The sequence below is a fragment of the Balaenoptera acutorostrata genome, chromosome 10, assembly GCF_949987535.1.
Source record: "Balaenoptera acutorostrata chromosome 10, mBalAcu1.1, whole genome shotgun sequence".
Lineage (NCBI taxonomy): Eukaryota > Metazoa > Chordata > Mammalia > Artiodactyla > Balaenopteridae > Balaenoptera > Balaenoptera acutorostrata.
Genome location: NC_080073.1, coordinates 33,006,681 through 33,025,255, shown reverse-complemented (window position 1 = coordinate 33,025,255; position 18,575 = coordinate 33,006,681). Strand labels below are relative to the sequence as shown.

Genomic DNA, 18,575 nt, shown 5'->3' with positions numbered 1-18,575 from the left:
TTTTGTCTCCCTAGGTAGGTTTATTCCTAGGTATTTTATTCTTTTTGTTGCAATGGTAAATGGGATTGTTTCCTTAATTTCTCTTTCTGCTCTTTCGTTGTTAGTGTATAGGAACGCAAGAGATTTCTGTGTATTAATTTTGTATCCTTCAGCTTTACCAGATTCATTGATTAGCTCTAGTAGTTTACCAGTGGCATCTTTAGTATTTTCTGTGTATAGTGTCATGTCATCTGCGAACAGTGACAGTTTTACTTCTTTTCCAATTTGTATTCCTTTTATTTCTTTTTCTTCTCTGATTGCCATGGCTCGGACTTCCAAAACTATGTTGAATAAAGTGGCGAGAGTTGACATCTTTGTCTTGTTCCTGATCTTAGAGGAAATGCTTTCAGTTTTTCACCATTGAGAATGATGTTTGCTGAGGGTTTGTTGTACATGTTGAAGTTGGGCGGGGGGCAGTGTAACAGCCGGGGTGGGGACGGCAAGGTGGGAATAAAAGGCCTAGTGGTTTTTTTTTAAAAAAAAAAACAGGTGGTGCCCACCATCCTCATCCCCACCCCCATCCCAAGAGTATTCCAGCAAGCCCCTAGATGTGTTAAGTTACATTCCTGCCCCTAGATGTGTTAAGTTACATTCCTACCCCTAGATGTGTTAAGTTACATTCCTGCCCCTTGGGCCAACGCTTCAACATATTTTTAAATGAGCCTCTTTCACATTTGGGTGTAATCAGCTGCCTCTGCACTGGGCCCTGGGGTAAGTGAGCCCTTTCAGAGCTGTTTCTCCCTTCTGCTATAGCTTTGTGGGTCTTGTGGACATGAGCCGCATTGGTTTTCAGTGCTATATGTTTTGGGGGATTATCTGTTCTGTGCAGATCTTAAAAGTGGGAGTACCCAATGTGGGGTTCAAACCCTTAACTCCTTGGGGAAAAGCTCTGGGTTTTTTTTTTTTTTTTTTTTTTTTTTTTAATTTTATAGCTACTTTATTTATTTATTTCTGGCTGTGTTGGGTCCTCAGTTCGTGCGAGGGCCCTCTCCGGCTACGGCAAGCGGGGGCCACTCTTCATCGCGGTACGGGGACCGCTCTTCATCGCGGTGCGCGGGCCCCTCACCACCGCGGCCCCTCCCGCCGCGGGGCACAGGCTCCAGACGCGCAGGCTCAGCAGCTGTGGCTCACGGACCCAGCCGCTCCGCGGCATGTGGGATCCCCCCAGACCAGGGCCCGAACCCGTGTCCCCTGCACTAGCAGGCAGACCCCCAACCACTGCGCCACCAGGGAAGCCCAAGCTCTGGGTTTTGAGTTCGCTCCCAATTGTGGGTTGCAGTACAGGGGTGGGGTTTATGGCTTGACTGTGTCTCAGCCTCTCCCACCTGCTTTGATGGTGTGCGGCTACACACTTGCGCAATGTGTAGGAGTCGCCCAGCCAGTTCTTTAGGTTTTTTTCAGAGGAAATTGTTCCCTGTGTCACTATAGGTTCAAGTGTGTCCGTAGGAGGCGAGTTCAGGATCTTCCTAGGTCACCACCTTGAACCAGACCTTCAGTTTTTAAACTAATTACTAATGGACCCTCCTGTCAGTTATTTGTGGTCTTGGGGATCCCTTGGTAACTTAAAAAGAGACAAAAACCAATTTGGCTGGCCATAAGTTAGGAGATAATATTAATGTTCCTTTAGAAATATCAAAAAGCTACTCTGGAGTTGGCTAGTACTGAGCCCCAAGCCCAGAATGTCTTAATGGAAATCCATCCTCTAACATACCTCTATTTCTGCCAGTTAATTTTAGATCTTCAATACAACACCAAATTACATAATATGACAGGAAGGTAGAAGGGAATTTGAAAAGGGAAGTGGGGTAAAGCAACCTGTTTAGTTTATTAAAAAAAAAACTTTTTTTATAGTTTGCTCATAAGCTTGAAGAATGTGGTTTGGTCCCTTCTCTATGTCCAGATAAATAACAAAATTATATAAATCCTACACATCACTTAAGAGGAAGTCAAACTAAAAAAAAAAAAAAAAAGAGGAAGTCAAACTAGGTCTTTAAGACCGTGAAATTATGTATATTATCACTGGGTGACTCTAAGGGAATTTAATCAGTCAGGGTCCCAAAGTAGAATAATTAAAGATGGCTTATTTAAAAAGAGTATTTTCAAAGGAGTGGCTGTGAGGGAATACAGCAATAGTGCTTTGACTCTGGTGCTAGTAGCAACTGACCTGTTACCAGAACCTAGAAGACAAGCGTTGTATAGAGATAACTTTGAGGGGAACCTTTGGTAAAGGGACAGAGTCAGCCTGAGGTCAGCTCACAGGGAATGAGCCAGTGGGATAAGTATCCTGAATTCACTCTTTTCCCTTCCTATAATCTGCATATGAACACTCTTGACAGAAACAGAAGCCAGAGGACCCAGGAACCCATTGATAAGTTTCTTACCAGTCAGCCTGCTAGGGCAGAGAGCAGGGGAGAGAAAGGTGTAAAGTGGTTGTAGAGTGGCAAAAAAGGATATCCAGTATGAAAATGATGTAGGCTGGGCAGCCTTACTAGGATTAGTCCTGGAGCAGCTCTAGTCTGCAATAACAAACTTACAGCAATAATTGGACTTTTTTTTTTTTAATGGGCAACCCAGACCTTTCATTAGCTAATTGTGAATTTAAAATTTTAATCATATGTGAAAAAAAGCCTTTTGAGCAACAAAGTAATTTTGTTGCTCAATTGTTGTGATAGCTGAACACATACATATATAATCATGAACATTATATACATTTTAAGGAGATTTTAGATGTCTTGTTCGAATGGTGAACTTTTCCTGTTTTCAAAATGGGAAAAAGTAAAAGGTTGTATGTGATTCGGGGATGGCCTGGAGGCATAGCATGATGGTATATGAGATACAGACATTAAAAAAGTACATGAGGACTTCCCTGGTGGCACAGTGGTTAAGAATCCACCCTGCCAGTGCGGGGGACACGGGTTCGAGCCTTGCTCCGGGAAGATCCCACATGCCGCAGAGCAGCGGGCCAGTGTGCTGCAACTACTGAGCCTGCGCTCTGGAGCCCACGAGCCACAACTGCTGAGCCCATGTGCCACAACTACTGAAGCCGGCACACCTAGACCCCGTGCTCTGCAACAAGAGAAGCCACCACTGTGAGAAGCCGACTACCGCAACGAAGAGTAGCTCCAACTCGCCACTAGAGAAAGCCCATGCGCAGCAACGAAGACCCAATGCAGCCAAAAATAAAATAAAAAAATAAAAGAGTGAATCATCTGAAGTTCTGATATGTGCTGTAGCTTGAATGATCCTTGAAGGCATTACGCTGAGTGAAATAAGCTGGACGTGAGGGGAGGGGGCAGTTGTGCAGGGAGACACAAATATTGTATAGTTCCACTGGTGTAAGGAATTTAGGGTTGGGTGGACAAATCAGAAGTGGAAAGTAGAGTGGAAGTTGCTGAGGGTTGGGAAGGAGGGTGGAATGGGGAGTTACTGCTTAGTGGGTGCAGGGTTTCTGCTTGAGGTGATGATGGGGTCTGGAATTGTGTGGCATCATGAGTGTGCTTGGTGCCACTGAATTGTACACTTAAAACTGGTTTAATGGAAGATTTAGGGAAATTGGAACCCTTGTGCATTGTTGGTGGGAATGTAAAATGGTGCAGCTGCTAAAGAAAACAGAATGGCATTTCCTCAGAAAATTTATAATTACATATGGTCTGGCGATTCCACTTCTGGGTGTAGTCAGAAGAACTGAAAAAAGTAAGGTCTTGAAGAATAGCCCAAAGGTGGAGGCAACCCAAGTGTCCCTTGACAGATGAATGGATAAACAAAAATGTGGTATATACATACAATGGAATGTTTTATGGTATGTGTGTGTGTATTCAGCCTTAAAAAGGAGGATATTCTTACACATGCTACAACTTGGATGAACTTTGAGGACATCATGCTAACAGAAATAAGTCACAAAAAGAGACAATCATAGAGACAAAGTAGTATGGTGGTTGCTACAAGCTGGCAGGAAGCGGGGGATGGGGAGTTGTTTAGTGGGTATAGAATTTTTTTTTTTCAATTTTCAAACCAAAGTTTTAGAGGGCAGTTTTAATGCCTTTGAAAAAAATGGTTAAAATGGTAAATTTTGCATTATGTATGTTTTACCACAATTTTAAAAAAATTATTCATCTGAAACTTTTTTTTAGATGACTTAAATGCAGGAATATTTACCAACATAGAATCACGCTGTGGATCGGTAATGGAGAGGGAAACTGTTATAAACTGTTCATCTCCTGAGATTTCTGCAGAATTTAATGAACAGTTTAACACTAAGAAGAACAAGCAAGAACTAGTAAATCATGATAACGGAGCCAACTTAGAAAAAGAAAACAGTTGGTATAATGACCAGTGTAATCAGTTCACAAGAACAGAGAAACAAACAAAACATATGAAGAAGTGTCCTAAAAGGCCTGATTGGAATATAAATAAACCACTGAGACGGTATATTCCAGCATCAGAAAAGTACCCTAAACAGCTTCAAAAGCTGAGAGAAGAAAAAAGAGTAAGAAGGCAGATGGAACTGCTTCATTTGGTAGAAAGAAATAATCCTGGACACCTTTCTCAAAATAGAGTCACTTCACCAGATGTTCTTCATTCATCTCATCAAGAAACTGAACCAGGTTTCAGGTGGCAGCTAGTCAAAAAGGTAAAGCTCTTCTGTCTTAAAAAATATTTTAAAGCATGTATTGAAGTTTTTAGAATGAGAATATAGTTCCACACATGCATGTTTTGACAAGGCTATTCTGGGTCTGAATAAGAGTTCTAGAAATTTGCTGTAGTTTATTTACACCAGGGGTCAACAAACTATGGCCAATGGGCAAATCCATCTTGCTGCCTGCTTTTGCAAATAAAGTTTTTTAGGAATATAGCCATGCTCATTTTTTTACCTATTGTCTGTGGCTGGCTTCATGCTGCAAGAAGAGTTTAGAGTAGTTGCAACAGAGACCACATGGCTCACAAAGCCAAGTGTTTACTATCTGTCCTTTACAGAAAAAGTTTACACTTAAACCCTGTATAGATTAATGCTATTCTTTATTCAGATACCCATTCAAAACTCTTGTTTATAGTCCATATAGACAGAGGATAATTTACAAGGTCAGGAATTACTGGATTGGTTTCTCTGACTCTGGAGAAATACCAAGCCTCTCCTATCCTATTATCCAGTATTTGTTACTCAAATATTATCCTCAGATTATTTCAACAAGTAACCACTAAAAACATTTGTGGGGACGTATGGAAACACTGTTAACTCCTGTCTATCACTTAGGAAGAAGAACCTCGGAGAATTAATTCTTTCAGCAAGGAAAGGTATGTTATGGATTCCATAGCTACTTAGTGCTTTCTGTGTGATATAAAGCTTGCTCAAAATATAGGTGAGATGAAGCATGTATGCATGTCTGTGAAGACAGTAACAGGAAAGTTTGTGACTTCAGGTGAGTAGAGGTTTAAGGGAAAGGGTGTCGGCATTTTACCTAGAATTTGAAGGTCCAAATTGGACTGGACCTAGGCATCCTAAGTAGGAATGTGGGTGACATTTTGTTATCTTCAGACTTTAACAGTTTTGATTTTCCAGATATGTCAGCAGTGGAATAGACGTTCTGCTTGGATTGAGGGGGGAGGGAATAAATGACTGGTAGGGATAATGAGAAATTAACCAATGGGAGATTTAAAATTGTTAGAATTTTTATTCTCTGCTTTTGTGCACGAACCAGCTGGTTTAAGCTGTCTCTGAATGTGGCTCTAATAGCAAGTCTAGTTTAGGCGGTAAGTATATTATTTTATGGTGAATTATCTAAGGAGAAACATTAGGTTTAAATTAGGTAGCATTGATCCTCAGAAGCTAGTAAATTTTTCTCCCTGTTCTAGCATATATATATCCTCAGCAAGTACTAGTAAACCCCAAATTAATCCCATTTTGTTGCCCTGTCTTAGGAAATGGTATCATAGAACTCAAGCCTCTTACATATATAGTGTTCCTAAAGGTGTTATAGGTACATTTAGAATAAATTGAAATGTGATTAAAGAATAGAATGCTTAATCTAAAATAAAATACACAATTTTCATTCATGCTTTTTAAGAAGTCCCTTATTGTGCTTTTTGGAAAAATACAGGTCTCAATCACCACCAGTTCCGGCAGTGAAGAACAGAACGCAGCAAACTCAGACACTAAAAAACAGTACTTATGAAAGAGAGAATCTGATCTCAGGAGATAGTCAAACAGAATTATCACCTGGGTTTTCTGAACCATTTCATTTTATTCCCTATGTCCGAACCAATGAGATCTATTACCTTGATCCAGATGCACCATTGTCTAGGCCTTTAACCCAGGATCCTCAGTACCAAAATCCACATGGTAAGTAAATATAAGTGTACCCCCCCCCAATTAAAAATCCAAATTGCCCCAGGAGAGGTAGTAAGAATTTCTCTCCTTCAGAGTCAATTATTAAAATTTTTATTGAATATTTATTACTTAAATTTTACTTGGTGCTTTCCTAGGATATAAATTTATTAATGAATCCATAGAATGTTATAGCATAGGGCTATTTCATATTATTATAAATGTATTTGAATTTTGTCATTTTTATCTGGCTTCAGACTGTGACCAAGAACAGCTTTTTGACCATCTCAGGGATCCACTTCTTAATCCTAACTTGGTGAAAAACAGGGATCGACAGCAAGCAATCCTTAAGGGACTGTCAGAACTGAGACAGGTATGAGCTCTTCCAAAGTGTGGATGTGACCATTTTCTGGTGGAGGGCTGTGTTTACCAGTTTTACTAAGCATCGTTGGTTACATGACTTAACGTGACTTCACCACATGTCAGTTTAATGTACAGGTGCTGATTCTTTTTTAAAAAACACAACTTTCCTTCTATTTCTTTCACATTGCCATCTCTAAGACTGTTTCTTTCCAGCATGAAATCATGAGACATTTTGAATATTAAGACAACTTTATTGAATGAAAAATGCATACATTTGAAATGGCAAAGTATGATCAATAAGGCCCTAAAACCAAAGGCAGAAAATAAATACAGTTATGCTTTAATTCTTAGTAATGCAGTTCACATTTTTTTAAATGAACGTGTTGGCCGTGTTTGGAATAGAACTTGACACAAGTCCCAAAGAGTAATATAACTCAGTGTGAAATTACATGTATAATCTTACCAGACTACTTTTTCTCCCAGACCAATTGTGACTCATTATCCTGCTCAGATAAAAATAAAATCAGGTAACACATCCAGTATTTAAGGCTATAACTGTTCTCTACCAGCTGGCCTTAAAAAAAGAAAAAAGACTTGCAAAACTGGTTTTGCGATTAGCTTTGATTCACAGTATACTTTGTGTATTTGGGGAAAATAAACTGTAGTTTTTATGAGTACCCTTTTCCATGTCCAGTCATTTATGAATGCCTCCTGCTTTTCAAATTGTTGATTCAAGTGTTGCTTAAACAATTCTTTCTGTAGAACTAGAAAATCACCCCCACTAACACAGGATTATGAAGTGTCCCTTAGTTTTTTTAATTCTCTAGCTTTGGTTACATGCGGATTGAATTTTGTAACTCAAGCTTGGTAATTCACACAGTGAAGATTTTACATAAATCCCTTTTTAAAGTGACAAGGCATATTCTAGCTTAGTAGAGACAAAAGTTGTGAGCCTAAGAGAAAGGAATGTGATGTACATACACCTTCACCTATATAGTGACCGTATCTTACTTCAGCAGGGCCTTGTACTAGCCACTAAGGTTAATGCGGTCAGGATAAACATTGGATGTTAAAGGCAGACTCATGACCATTTTAAGAGCATCTGGGGAAAAGGAAAGAGGTGGTGTTCAGCCCCACAGTTAGGAGACACGGTTTTAAGAAAGGTCATTTCTATTGGTTGTATGGCTAAAAATATAATCTTACAAATGTGTGATAGCTGCACAATATCCCAGTGAGAAAGTCTGGTGTAAAAATTGAAAATTTTTGAGTTAAACATGACAAAGATAAAGTTTAAGCTATGGCCAAGTAACTGAGCATAATACGTGTTTTCAAAGTAAATATAGTTCTGGATTAACAACAAGACAGAAAGGTAAAATAGGAATAATTTGCCCCTCTGCTGCACACCGTACTAACATATCAATATGATTTCAGGGCCTTCTCCAGAAGCAAAGAGAGTTGGAAACTAATCTCATGCCTTTAGCTGCAAATCAAGAAGAGAATTTTAGTTCATTTTAAATGTAGAAAATCAAATCCTTTACATTTGATTTGTCTTCCAAATTATAAAATGTGGTTGGTTGTTGCTTAACTGTATTTATCAAATAGCCTAAATTTCTTTTTAAAATGCTTATTTAAAACTTGTACATTATGTAGTAAAATGCTGTGTGTATATATATATTTTTAAAAACAATAAAACAAGACACTTTTGTAAAAAAGCTTAGTAGTTAAAAAAAAAATTTTTTTTTTTTCTACTCATCACAATGTGGGTATTTATCTACTTACCTTAACAGAGTCTGGAGTTTACAGTGTTCTTCCACACTTTTTACATGTAGCTTATTAATTAAAATACCACTTACATATTTTGCTCTATAAAAAGATTTTAAAGAGTAGAACTCAAAGTTCTTTTGAGGTGCCAAAGGAAGGTCTGACATACTTTTACTAAAATAGCCCAGATTCAGTTTAGGCTTACGTGGAAATTTTTTTAAGTGGTTTTTTTAATGACTTCTTTTATTGTAGAAACCACAGTTTTCAAAAACATTTACAAAAGTTTGTATTAGTAATGGAGAGGCAGTTAATTAGCAATACATGTGGATTTAAAATTTATCTTCACCATGTACTTTTATCTGGGAATTTAAAAAGTTAGCTTTAGTATATAGCACTTCAGCACTTAAGTGCTTACCACCTGAAAAATATACTTACATTTTTCTAACAATTTAAAAATCTATAGCAATGTTTGTTTCAAATTGTTTAATGCCTTTAATAACCAAATTCAGTTTCATATTTCAAAAGATGATAGATAGGTTTTTGTTTAAGTCAAGGACCACACAAGCACTGAAAATTGTAATTATCAAATATTCTCAAATAAAAGTTTGACCAAAATTTTAGCAACAGGTGATTTTACATGGTTAAGTCTAAAAATAAAAAATAATGCTGCCTGGTGTTAAGTCCTAAGTCCTATATGTACATAGTTTTATCATCTAAATGAAATGGCTTTGTTCAATAAATCTTGAGGTATTGAGAGCCAAAATCCTGTAAATATTAACATCACTGGCTTATACCTGTGTAAAAACACTATACAAAAAGCTTAAAATAAATGCATTAGTTGATAATGTCATTTCAGCAAAAGTAGCTGGGATCATCTGACATTAGAGGAAGGAAAAAAAGTAAAGCCATTATTGTTCACTATCCTTTTGCAACTATCTAGTTTTATATATAAAACAGGCTTCAATTTGAAGCCAAAGTACAGATGACATATAAGTGTAAAACTTAAAAGTGCCAATATGAGATAATTCAAGTACAATATATGTTAAAAATATATATATTTATTTCAATTTTCAGATGCTTCAACTGTTACAGGCCATCATGATTTAAATAAAAGAGGGAAAAAAACATTTGCGAAAGGAAAAGAAACCTTTTGTTTAGAGAATGAAATATAAATTGTTAAGTCACTTTTAAGAAACAGAAAAAGTCCATAACAACAACCTACTTAAAAAAAAAAAAAAAGTTACTGTAATTAATTATTTCTCTTTTGAAAACGGCCTGGAACAATCACTTTTCCACCAACTTAATGGAGATGGAGATTTCTCTCTATCCAAGTTTTGAGTATAAGCAGATAAAAAGTAATTTTCACTTTCTTGAGACTGACTTGATGAAAGGGCATATGGTGTCCCCAAAAATGTCTGATGAGTGAGAACATTAAAATGACTAAACTGATGGGACATATTTAATTGACTGTGATAAACCTGAAAGTTGCTATATGAATCCTGTTCTGCTGAATTACTGTTCTCTCCTTCAGAGCATACTATATCAATAGAAGCTCTCTCTTCAGAATCAATTTGATAAGTCTTCTCTTCTAATAAACTTTTTTGCAAGTCAAGAGACGATTGCAACTCAATTTGAATATTCTTTTTTTGATCTGTTCCACGTGATCCTTTGGTCTCTTTCTCCAATATTTCTGAATGAAAATTGCTGCATACTTCTATGTGTGAGATTTCATCCCCTGAATCCAGAGACATATCCTCTTCGTCCTTTTCATCGTTTTCTAAAAGAGCTACATTTAAAAAACAAAAAGTCCTCCTCTATTGAAATACACAATTTGTTTAAGTTTTAAAATTATACACTACTCACACAATATAATGCGTCAGGGTCTGCAAGTCCACAATCCCTTAAAGCTTGGTCTTCTGCCACAAGTTCACTTAGTCACAACACTCACACTAGGTGTGAATGTCCAGATAATCCGATGCTAAAAGCTTCTGCGAAATGTGTTCACGTTTAATGTTGGGAAATCCCAACTCCCAGCTCCAAAGGGGTTAATGTCAAAACAGCATCTAAAGTTATACGGTAATTCAGTATTCGACAAGACAAATATAAAATAAAAATTCTGACATCTAGCTTCATTGGATTACTACTAAACTGGTTAGCTGTATCAAATGTTCGAACATCTCTGCTTTTCCTCAAAAACAAAAGTACATCTTTCATTTTACATAAAACCTGGAACCAAAGCAGAGGCCATCTCACAAAAGACTAAAGCTATGGATATCTCTACTACCTTGTAATTAAACTGCTTTAATTCACAACAGAAGCCAATAAAGCTTACATACCCTCAAAAAGAAAATGCCTACTCTATAGTATGCAGTCTACATTAACTCAAACAGCTTATATTGACTACAGTATAATAAATGAGCAGATTTTGTGTATGCTAAGTAAAAGAATGATAAATGCCTTGAAACATTTCCCCTGAAGCTGAGTTTACACTGAGGTGAGCAGTTTCAAAATTAGCATTTCATTATATGATATCAAAGCAAAACCATTCTTTTTCTGTCTGCCTTAAAGAAAATGAGAACTACTGAAAAGTTACCTGACTGTGACTCAAGATTCTCATTAGCACCAAGCAAAGGAAGGTTTTCTTCTGTGATTGAGTTGTGATAGCCCACAAGATTTTTAAAGTTTTGCATAAAGTCTTCAGCAGTCGCAACCACTATTCCATTATCAGTATAACTGGAAAGCATCTTGATACGCTTTTCTAAATTGAAAAAAAAAAAGAAAAAGTTGAGTATAAAACACTTATATAAAATGATAATGCCTGCCTCCAGCCCTCACAAAATCCTTTCCTCCACATTTTCAGAAACACCCAACACAGTCCCACAAAATCCTTTCATACACATTCCTGTATTCACAGTAGAAAGCTTAAGAGCATTCACTCTCTTTACCTGTTAAAAAGACTATGTGTCGTTGTTGTATGTTTTGAGCCTGAAGTCTGATAAGGCAATCCAATTCCGGAGCATTCCGAGTTTGTGAATCACAGTTGTGGTATGACAAAATTTCAACCAGATGTTTCTTCTGATAGATATTCAGAAGGGTCAACAGACTCAGAGCTTTAGCATTCAATCTGTGAAATTAAGTAGTTCAGTATCTGTATCTGCATTTCTAAAATTTAGTATGGACGTTTTCACTTGAAATTAAAGCCATAATTTCTCAATTGAGACAACTAACGACAACTGCACTGCTTAGCTCACTGCCTGATGTACAGGTGCTTCTTAGTAGAGGGAGAGCAGGAATTGTGCAACCCACGGGTAACTCCAGGGGCTTTCTCTGGGTACAAAGCCTGAGGGCCAGCTATTCAGTTCAGACAAAAATCTCAACTAATTACTTACTAAATAAATTACACTTCTCTTCAGCTTCACTAATTTAGAACTGTAATGAAAGGTGTAAGAGGACAAAAAAATATAAATCTTTCCTTCAAAAAATAACATGGCTCTGAGCTATTTCTATACTTCCAGATGCAAGGCAACACGTGGTAGAAATTACTGGCTATTGTCAGGAAGATGACAGTACTAATTTGTACAAGTTATACCTCCGGGCCTCAGTATTGCTATCTGTTATATAAAGATAAGACTTCCCCAGTGCCTCCTTCACATGATTTGAAGATAAAACAAGTTTTTAAAAAATGAAATACAATAAAAAGTTAAATAATTTAAAATTACTAAAGCCTGAATTTCCCTAAGTGTGTCCCATGGAATATCATAGGTATTAGAAGAAAAAAATGTTTTGTGGTCTAGGTTTCAGAAATGCTGACTGACAAAATGTAAAACAGGATCCTTAACTACAAAGTTTCTCAGATCTTCAAATGTGTAAATAAGTACATTATATGGACTCTAGTAGTAGGATATAGTATCCCAAACTCATCTGATTACAATAGTTATTTGCAGAGCCTCTCAAGGGACTAGTGCTCCAAGAATCACGTTTTGAGAAGCGACTTCTGGGCATGTTAGAAATCACTTATTACATAAATGAATGTCCTAATCATAGATCCCTTTATCATGTCAAGATTAATCCTTCTCTCATATGTGTAATATTATTAGATTAACAATTAGGAGAGGGCCTGATCTACTTGGCATATACAGTTCCATAAAAAAATAAAGAATGCTGATTATCCCGTTTTGATTATTATTCTAAACCCAAGTGGTAAAGTTTAAACCAATTTTATCTCTATACATAACTAGAACTTCAGCAAACCTCTACATAAACAAGAATACCATTTTCAAACAGGCTAGAATAATTCAGTATCTACATTCCCTTACAGCTGGCAAAAGACATCTGTGAAAACTGAGCAGCATCTATAATTTACAAACATATAAAAAAATAGCAAAATTCTGTGAACACAATGTTAAAATCAACAACCAATATATAGTTATTTTTCAAACCTTACCTGCCCAGTTCCTTTAGTTTTTTCTGAAATTTACAGTGGACTTTCCATTGCCATTTTCCTTCTGGAGTACTAAGTTCTTCGAGGAATGTCAAAAAATTTTTAAGGTTCTCTGTTAGAGATAATGAAGTTCATTTTAAATTCAATAAACAAGTCACCCACTCCACAACTGAATTAAGGAAGAAGTGTTTGTTGATATTATGTAGGAACACCTACTTTCCTATGTAGTATTTTCTTTCTCTTTTTTCCCCTCTAAGGGAGGCAGATCTATATATCCTCTTTGAGATCTAAGAACATAATAACATCTACACACACACAAAAAAAACATGTTGATAACAATAACAAACCAAAAGTAATCCAAGCGAAGTAGGTGCAGACAGCCCTGCTTTATACCAGACTTAAGAGGAAATTATTCGTAAAGAGTAAAAGAATGGGAAAGAAATCTGAGGTAATAAAAGCTCAAAGAAATGATGGAAATGTACTAGTTATCTGTCACTGGCAGAATGGACAATACATTAAAAAAGTATGAGTGAGTACTAATGAGAAAAACCTTGAAAAGACATAAGTTACATGCTACAAAGAATAAATAAATCTTACCAATTGTGATTACTTCTGGATTTAGAATGGATTCATCAGAAACGATAAAACCTCCAGATACAAATAACTCATTGTATGTGTGATTTTTAACATCATCCAAACTATCAACACCAGCAAAACTAACACAAGGAAGCTTCTTTAAAGTCACCAAGCCAGGTACCTATTTAAATACCAAAATAAAAATAGAAATAAGGACAGACAGACTCAAGTGTGAAGTAACCTACAAGAGATGTACTATGGCTCACCTATATTAGTGTGTTGCCTCTGCAAAGTCAAGCACAAAAACAATATTTCCAACATTATTTCCAAATATACAAACCAACATTTATGTACTGGGCATCTACCTTGAACAGAACACTCTAAGGAAGAGGCACATAACAAGAGACCTGGAAACAGAGAATGACAAATGCTAACCTGCCTGGCCCTGTGAGTACAGTCCGAATTCAAATGAGGCAACAGCCTACGGACTGAAACAGCAAAGACTTCAAAGAGCAGTAGGACTTGAGATAGGCTCCTAAGACTAGACGGGGTACCTCCAAATCCAAGGGAAAGGGGGACTGCTTCAGCAAAGGGGGGGTACAAACAGGTTTTACCTAGGACGTACAAATGAAGGTGATAACAATATAAAGAGAGTCAGCAGACCCAATGGCATTCAAGGAGTCAGTATTCTTAGTCTTGACTATTTAAGCAATAGGTAAGATCTGTGATATGCCACAATTTAAAATTTTGCAGAGGTATAAATATGAATCTCATGAGCTGATTCACGGAGGGTAGTTTAGGTCTCAAGTCCTAAACCTCCCAACCTCGAAGTTTTATCTCCTTTAAAGCTTATGAGGATATTTTAAAAACAAACAGCTTTAGTCTCAAAGATAGTAAGGATTTTTTACAACCAAAGTAAGTAAAGAATTCAACTTAATAGTCTACCTTGTGAATGAAACCTGCAATGTCTTCATTTTGAATAATAATCAATAGTTTATCTAATTTTGATCTTCTTTCCAAAAACTGTTCTGGATGACACTCTGTATTGCCTAATTTGATAAGATATTCCTGTTAAAGAAAAAAAACTAAATCAACATTTAAAAGCTTTTTTGCAAACATCCATTTAACACGAGAAATGCAAGATAAAGTGGTTAAGTTTAACTACTACTAGACCACTATAAATGATGCCCTTACACTAGGGACCTCAGAGATCATCAAGTCCACTCTTAGAGAAGACTCTGAAGCTCAGACCTTAAATGGTCACAGTCTCAATGTTATGATGCTATGCAGTCAAAGCCAAGTAAATGCTAGCTTGGGGTAACAGAACCAGAAAAGCAATGGATTAGCCCAGGTTCTTAACTCTTATTACTTATTCTGGGCAATCCAGAGCTCAGTCATTAACCACTCCCTCACTCCCATTTTCCTTTCCTTTTGAAGCAGGCCCTTGATTATATGCGGCAGTGTTACCGGTATACTCCTTCAGAGTTAAAAAGCACTTTTACGACTACTGTAGCTCCTTTAACTCACAACAGCCCCAGGATCATTCATACAGAGCTTCAATATGTACAACGTTACTTACATATTAATTAGCCATGCCTGTCAAGTTTACACCTTCAAACAAAACACTCTCCCATCTAACACATCCTTCCATGCTGGTGACACGGTACTACCTTTCAAAGGACACAAGATAGCCAGTCCCAGCAGAATTCTCTTTGCTTGCTGGGGGAATCCTGAACTCTGAAGCAAACTGCAGGATTCTGAAGGTCACATTCCTCATTTCACAGATACAGGAGCAGATTAATTTTCTCAAGGTTGGCACACTGGTTAGATAACCATACATCTAAACCAAGGTTGCCTCACAACCAGTCTTTCAAGAGCTGTCTACAAGTGTCACACCCAAAGGGGGTGTTTCTGTGTAGCCCTAAAGAAGCATCTTCTACAGTGTTTGATTTTGCTCTAACTTCTAAAGCCTCTGGGCAAATCTCAGAGCAGTTTACAATCAAGTTATGAAAAAGTAAATTACTGTCTGATAGGCCTGCTTGTAATTTTTGGTCTTTTTACATTAAGAAATTTTAAATGCAAGTTTGTGTTAAATAAGACAGTTTAACTCATAAAGCAACAAATCAATTTGACTCCAGAAATATTTAGGAAGTTTAAAATTTTATTCATAAAGTCCTGTACTATACTGTAACATTTCTGCTAGAAAATTTCCAATGGATATTGATTAAAAGAATTAAAGTTCTGATCTGATTTCCTATCATATTTATAAAACACACAGCATCCTTTTCCTCTTCTACATAAAATAAATAGCAGAAATAGGATCTATTCTAAGCCAGAATGGATTGAAAGCACCATTCGTAAGTAAACACATTTCCCACAAGTGTGTTACAATCACTTTTTAAAATGCAGTGGGAGGAGATGGAGTAATGGTGAGCACACTGGGAACTGTGCCCAACCCACTCTCTCATCTAGCCCTACACCACCACGTAGCTATGCCCCAAAGAGCTGGAAACATGTTGCTGGGGGTAGAAGAATGTTGAGAAGCTCAATGTTCAATCATACAAGGCAAAAATGCAACCAAGAAATTCCTGGTAAGTCTGGTTTCATCCTCCCAAGAAACTACAGGGAATTGGTAAAGGCAGCACACTGAGCACTCTGCTGCCCCCATTTCCATGCTCTTCACATCCTCATGAGCACATCACATGAAACATGCTGACGTCAAAGAGATCCTCAAACTGACAAAGGCTCAGGACATGTCAAAGTATGGAGTTTCTGGGCCACTCTGGCTATACGCCACTTATTTATAGCCCCCTCTGCTTCCTCTAACTAAAAAAGCAGAAACTTATCATGGTAAGTAAATTCCATAAATAGGAGCAGGCATTTATTTTAAAAACTAAGGCATTCCCTTAAGGAATTAAAATGCTACACAGTTTAGTGAATACTAATTGGCAACATTAAACCACTAATATAATTGTCCCATGTGTCATAAATTACGTATCTATTGTTACAGATTTTACATACCTGTCTCTATGTGTGTATTTTTTTAAACCAAATGCCTGAAACGCCTGTCTACTCCATAGCTTCAGTACAAAAAACATACCTTGCAAGGGGAATCTTTCATGATTGGGCAAGTGTTTCAGGATCACCATGTTTTTTGATAATAAGGGCTATTGGGAAACCTGGCATGACCAGGGCATCAAGAAATGCCAAAAGATATCATCATTAGGTCATCCTGGACAGTTTTTTTTTTCTACCTGATTGATAAAACCCCCTGAGGTAAACACTGACAACTTCCTTTATTTCTCTGCATCTTTCCCTCCCCTTTGTTAAAAACCCAGTAAGAAACATTGAAAATCTTTAAATCAACAATTTAAAGGTATCTGCAATATGTATACAACTGGTCTTTAAAATGACACTATGCAAAACAAGATTAAAAATTCTAAGATATTTAGATCACCAGTTCTAAATTCAACTGAACTTACTACTCTTTTATTCCACTCTGCATTAAATTATGAAAATAATATGGTCAACACCTAAAAACAAACAAAAATCCATTTTATGGAGGTCAGACCCAACAAGAGAAGTTTAGACAGCATTACAATTACCTTCTCAGTTAGTTACCTTTATTTCTTTACAGAGCACACTCTCCTCTTCTTCATGAATATAAAATTTCACAGTATTTTTCTGGACATCTTTCATGATTTTAACCAAACTGTTAAATACTTCAGGTTCTAACTGGCTTATAAAATTTGAAAGAGCTGGTTGGGCAGAAATGTTTACATCACTGGGCGATTTTGTTTCTTTTTCTACTGGTTCCCGGGCAGTATGACCAGGTACAGTATGATCAGAAGTCACCACTGGCTCTGTGGCATGGTGTGGCTGGTTCACTTCTGCTTCAGTTAAACCCAAAGTCGAAGAGGAATGCTGCTCATTAGAGTTGGTGTCTTTCACAGGATCACTACCAAGTGGCTCAAGGAGGTGTTTATTGTTGAAGTCGCTTGAGGAAACTGGTATGACATGCCTTCCCAAAGGACTCAATGCTGTCTTAGTACCAGAATCATTAGGACTGACTGCTGGCAAATTCCCACCCTTGGCTGATGCTTTGATAACAGTATTTAGTTTCTCATGCAAGCCATCTACAAACTCCTGTACACCAGCTTTGGAAGTCTTAGAATATATGAACTCAGAAAACCGTTTCATCTTCTCTTGTGTTGAAAAGATAGGTGTGGAAATTCTGCTGACATATGAAACATTCTTCTGCTTCAGAATCTCTTCTATCTTCCTAGAAAAGAGACTGTACTCTCCTAACACTGTCCTTTCTGTGGTTTCACTCATTGCAGGCGGTTCTGCTGCTGGCACACACTGCTCCTCCACTGTCACCACCTGACCTGTCAACACGTCATCCTCAGTGGTGCCCTTTAGTGTGTCTGTAAATGGAGAGGATGGAAACTGGTAATCAGAACTTCTCTGTCTACTTATTACCCGAGGGTCGTTAGGAAAGGCCTCCTGTGGTGGCAGACACACCAGTTGTTCTTCTGGTGATTTCATACCTATATGGGAAGAGTTTATTATTACAAAAGCAATCCAAAATAATAACATCCGAAAATACAAACTCATAAATAAGGAAAAAAAATGCCAGGTCAAGTATATATTTAGAACAAACTATGCATCAGAAGGTAGAATAAAAACCTCAAATAATGGTGTGAACCTATTTCCTATGTGCCCTACTTACTTATGGCTGGTCTTTGTATTTCAATAGCTAGAGTGACAAGTTTGAATGTTACTTTCTTTGATTCCTTTTGAAGTATTCAAACAAGGGCCAATTTAACATCAATACAAATTAAGTCACTTGTTTATTTCTGCTTCCCTACCTTTCTGTAGATCTGACTTTAACAGACATGCTTTAAGCAGAATGGTCAGTTGCAACGGCTTGCTTAACCCCTGTATTCTTTGCCAATAATGTCCACTATGGTAATACCCTCTTAATAGGAAAATTTTGAGTGTAAGGCAACTGAAAGAATGCCAAGCTGAAATGCTGTGGGAATAAGTCGTCAAGTTAAGAGTTGCATTCAG

The 18,575-nt window shown here is 37.2% G+C and overlaps 2 protein-coding genes across 10 annotated transcripts in view; one reads left to right on the top strand and one right to left on the bottom strand.

Moving 5' to 3' along the window:
• The window catches only part of CCDC66 (coiled-coil domain containing 66), a 51,195-nt gene extending 42,464 nt beyond the window's left edge, over window positions 1–8,731 (top strand). For all 3 annotated transcript variants that reach the window (XM_007192288.3, XM_007192287.3, XM_007192286.3), the window contains 5 exons: window positions 4,170–4,669; window positions 5,291–5,331; window positions 6,135–6,376; window positions 6,619–6,734; window positions 8,156–8,731. In XM_007192288.3, coding sequence (XP_007192350.2) covers window positions 4,170–4,669; window positions 5,291–5,331; window positions 6,135–6,376; window positions 6,619–6,734; window positions 8,156–8,239 — 983 coding nt within the window. In that variant the 3' untranslated portion in view covers window positions 8,240–8,731. The remainder of the gene's footprint in view (window positions 1–4,169; window positions 4,670–5,290; window positions 5,332–6,134; window positions 6,377–6,618; window positions 6,735–8,155) is intronic.
• Window positions 8,732–9,527: 796 nt separating this feature from the next.
• The window catches only part of TASOR (transcription activation suppressor), a 48,517-nt gene continuing 39,469 nt past the window's right edge, over window positions 9,528–18,575 (bottom strand). For 2 of the 7 annotated variants that reach the window (XM_007192279.2, XM_007192280.2), the window contains 7 exons: window positions 17,124–18,052; window positions 14,448–14,570; window positions 13,524–13,683; window positions 12,930–13,038; window positions 11,431–11,609; window positions 11,079–11,243; window positions 9,528–10,271 (listed from right to left, as the gene is read on the bottom strand). In XM_007192279.2, the coding sequence (XP_007192341.1) occupies window positions 9,739–10,271; window positions 11,079–11,243; window positions 11,431–11,609; window positions 12,930–13,038; window positions 13,524–13,683; window positions 14,448–14,570; window positions 17,124–18,052 (2,198 nt within the window). In that variant the 3' untranslated portion in view covers window positions 9,528–9,738. Of the gene's footprint in view, window positions 10,549–11,078; window positions 11,244–11,430; window positions 11,610–12,929; window positions 13,039–13,523; window positions 13,684–14,447; window positions 14,571–17,123; window positions 18,053–18,575 lie in introns of all 7 variants that reach the window. The other 5 variants (XM_007192281.2, XM_007192282.2, XM_007192285.2 and 2 more) reach the window with 3 other exon arrangements.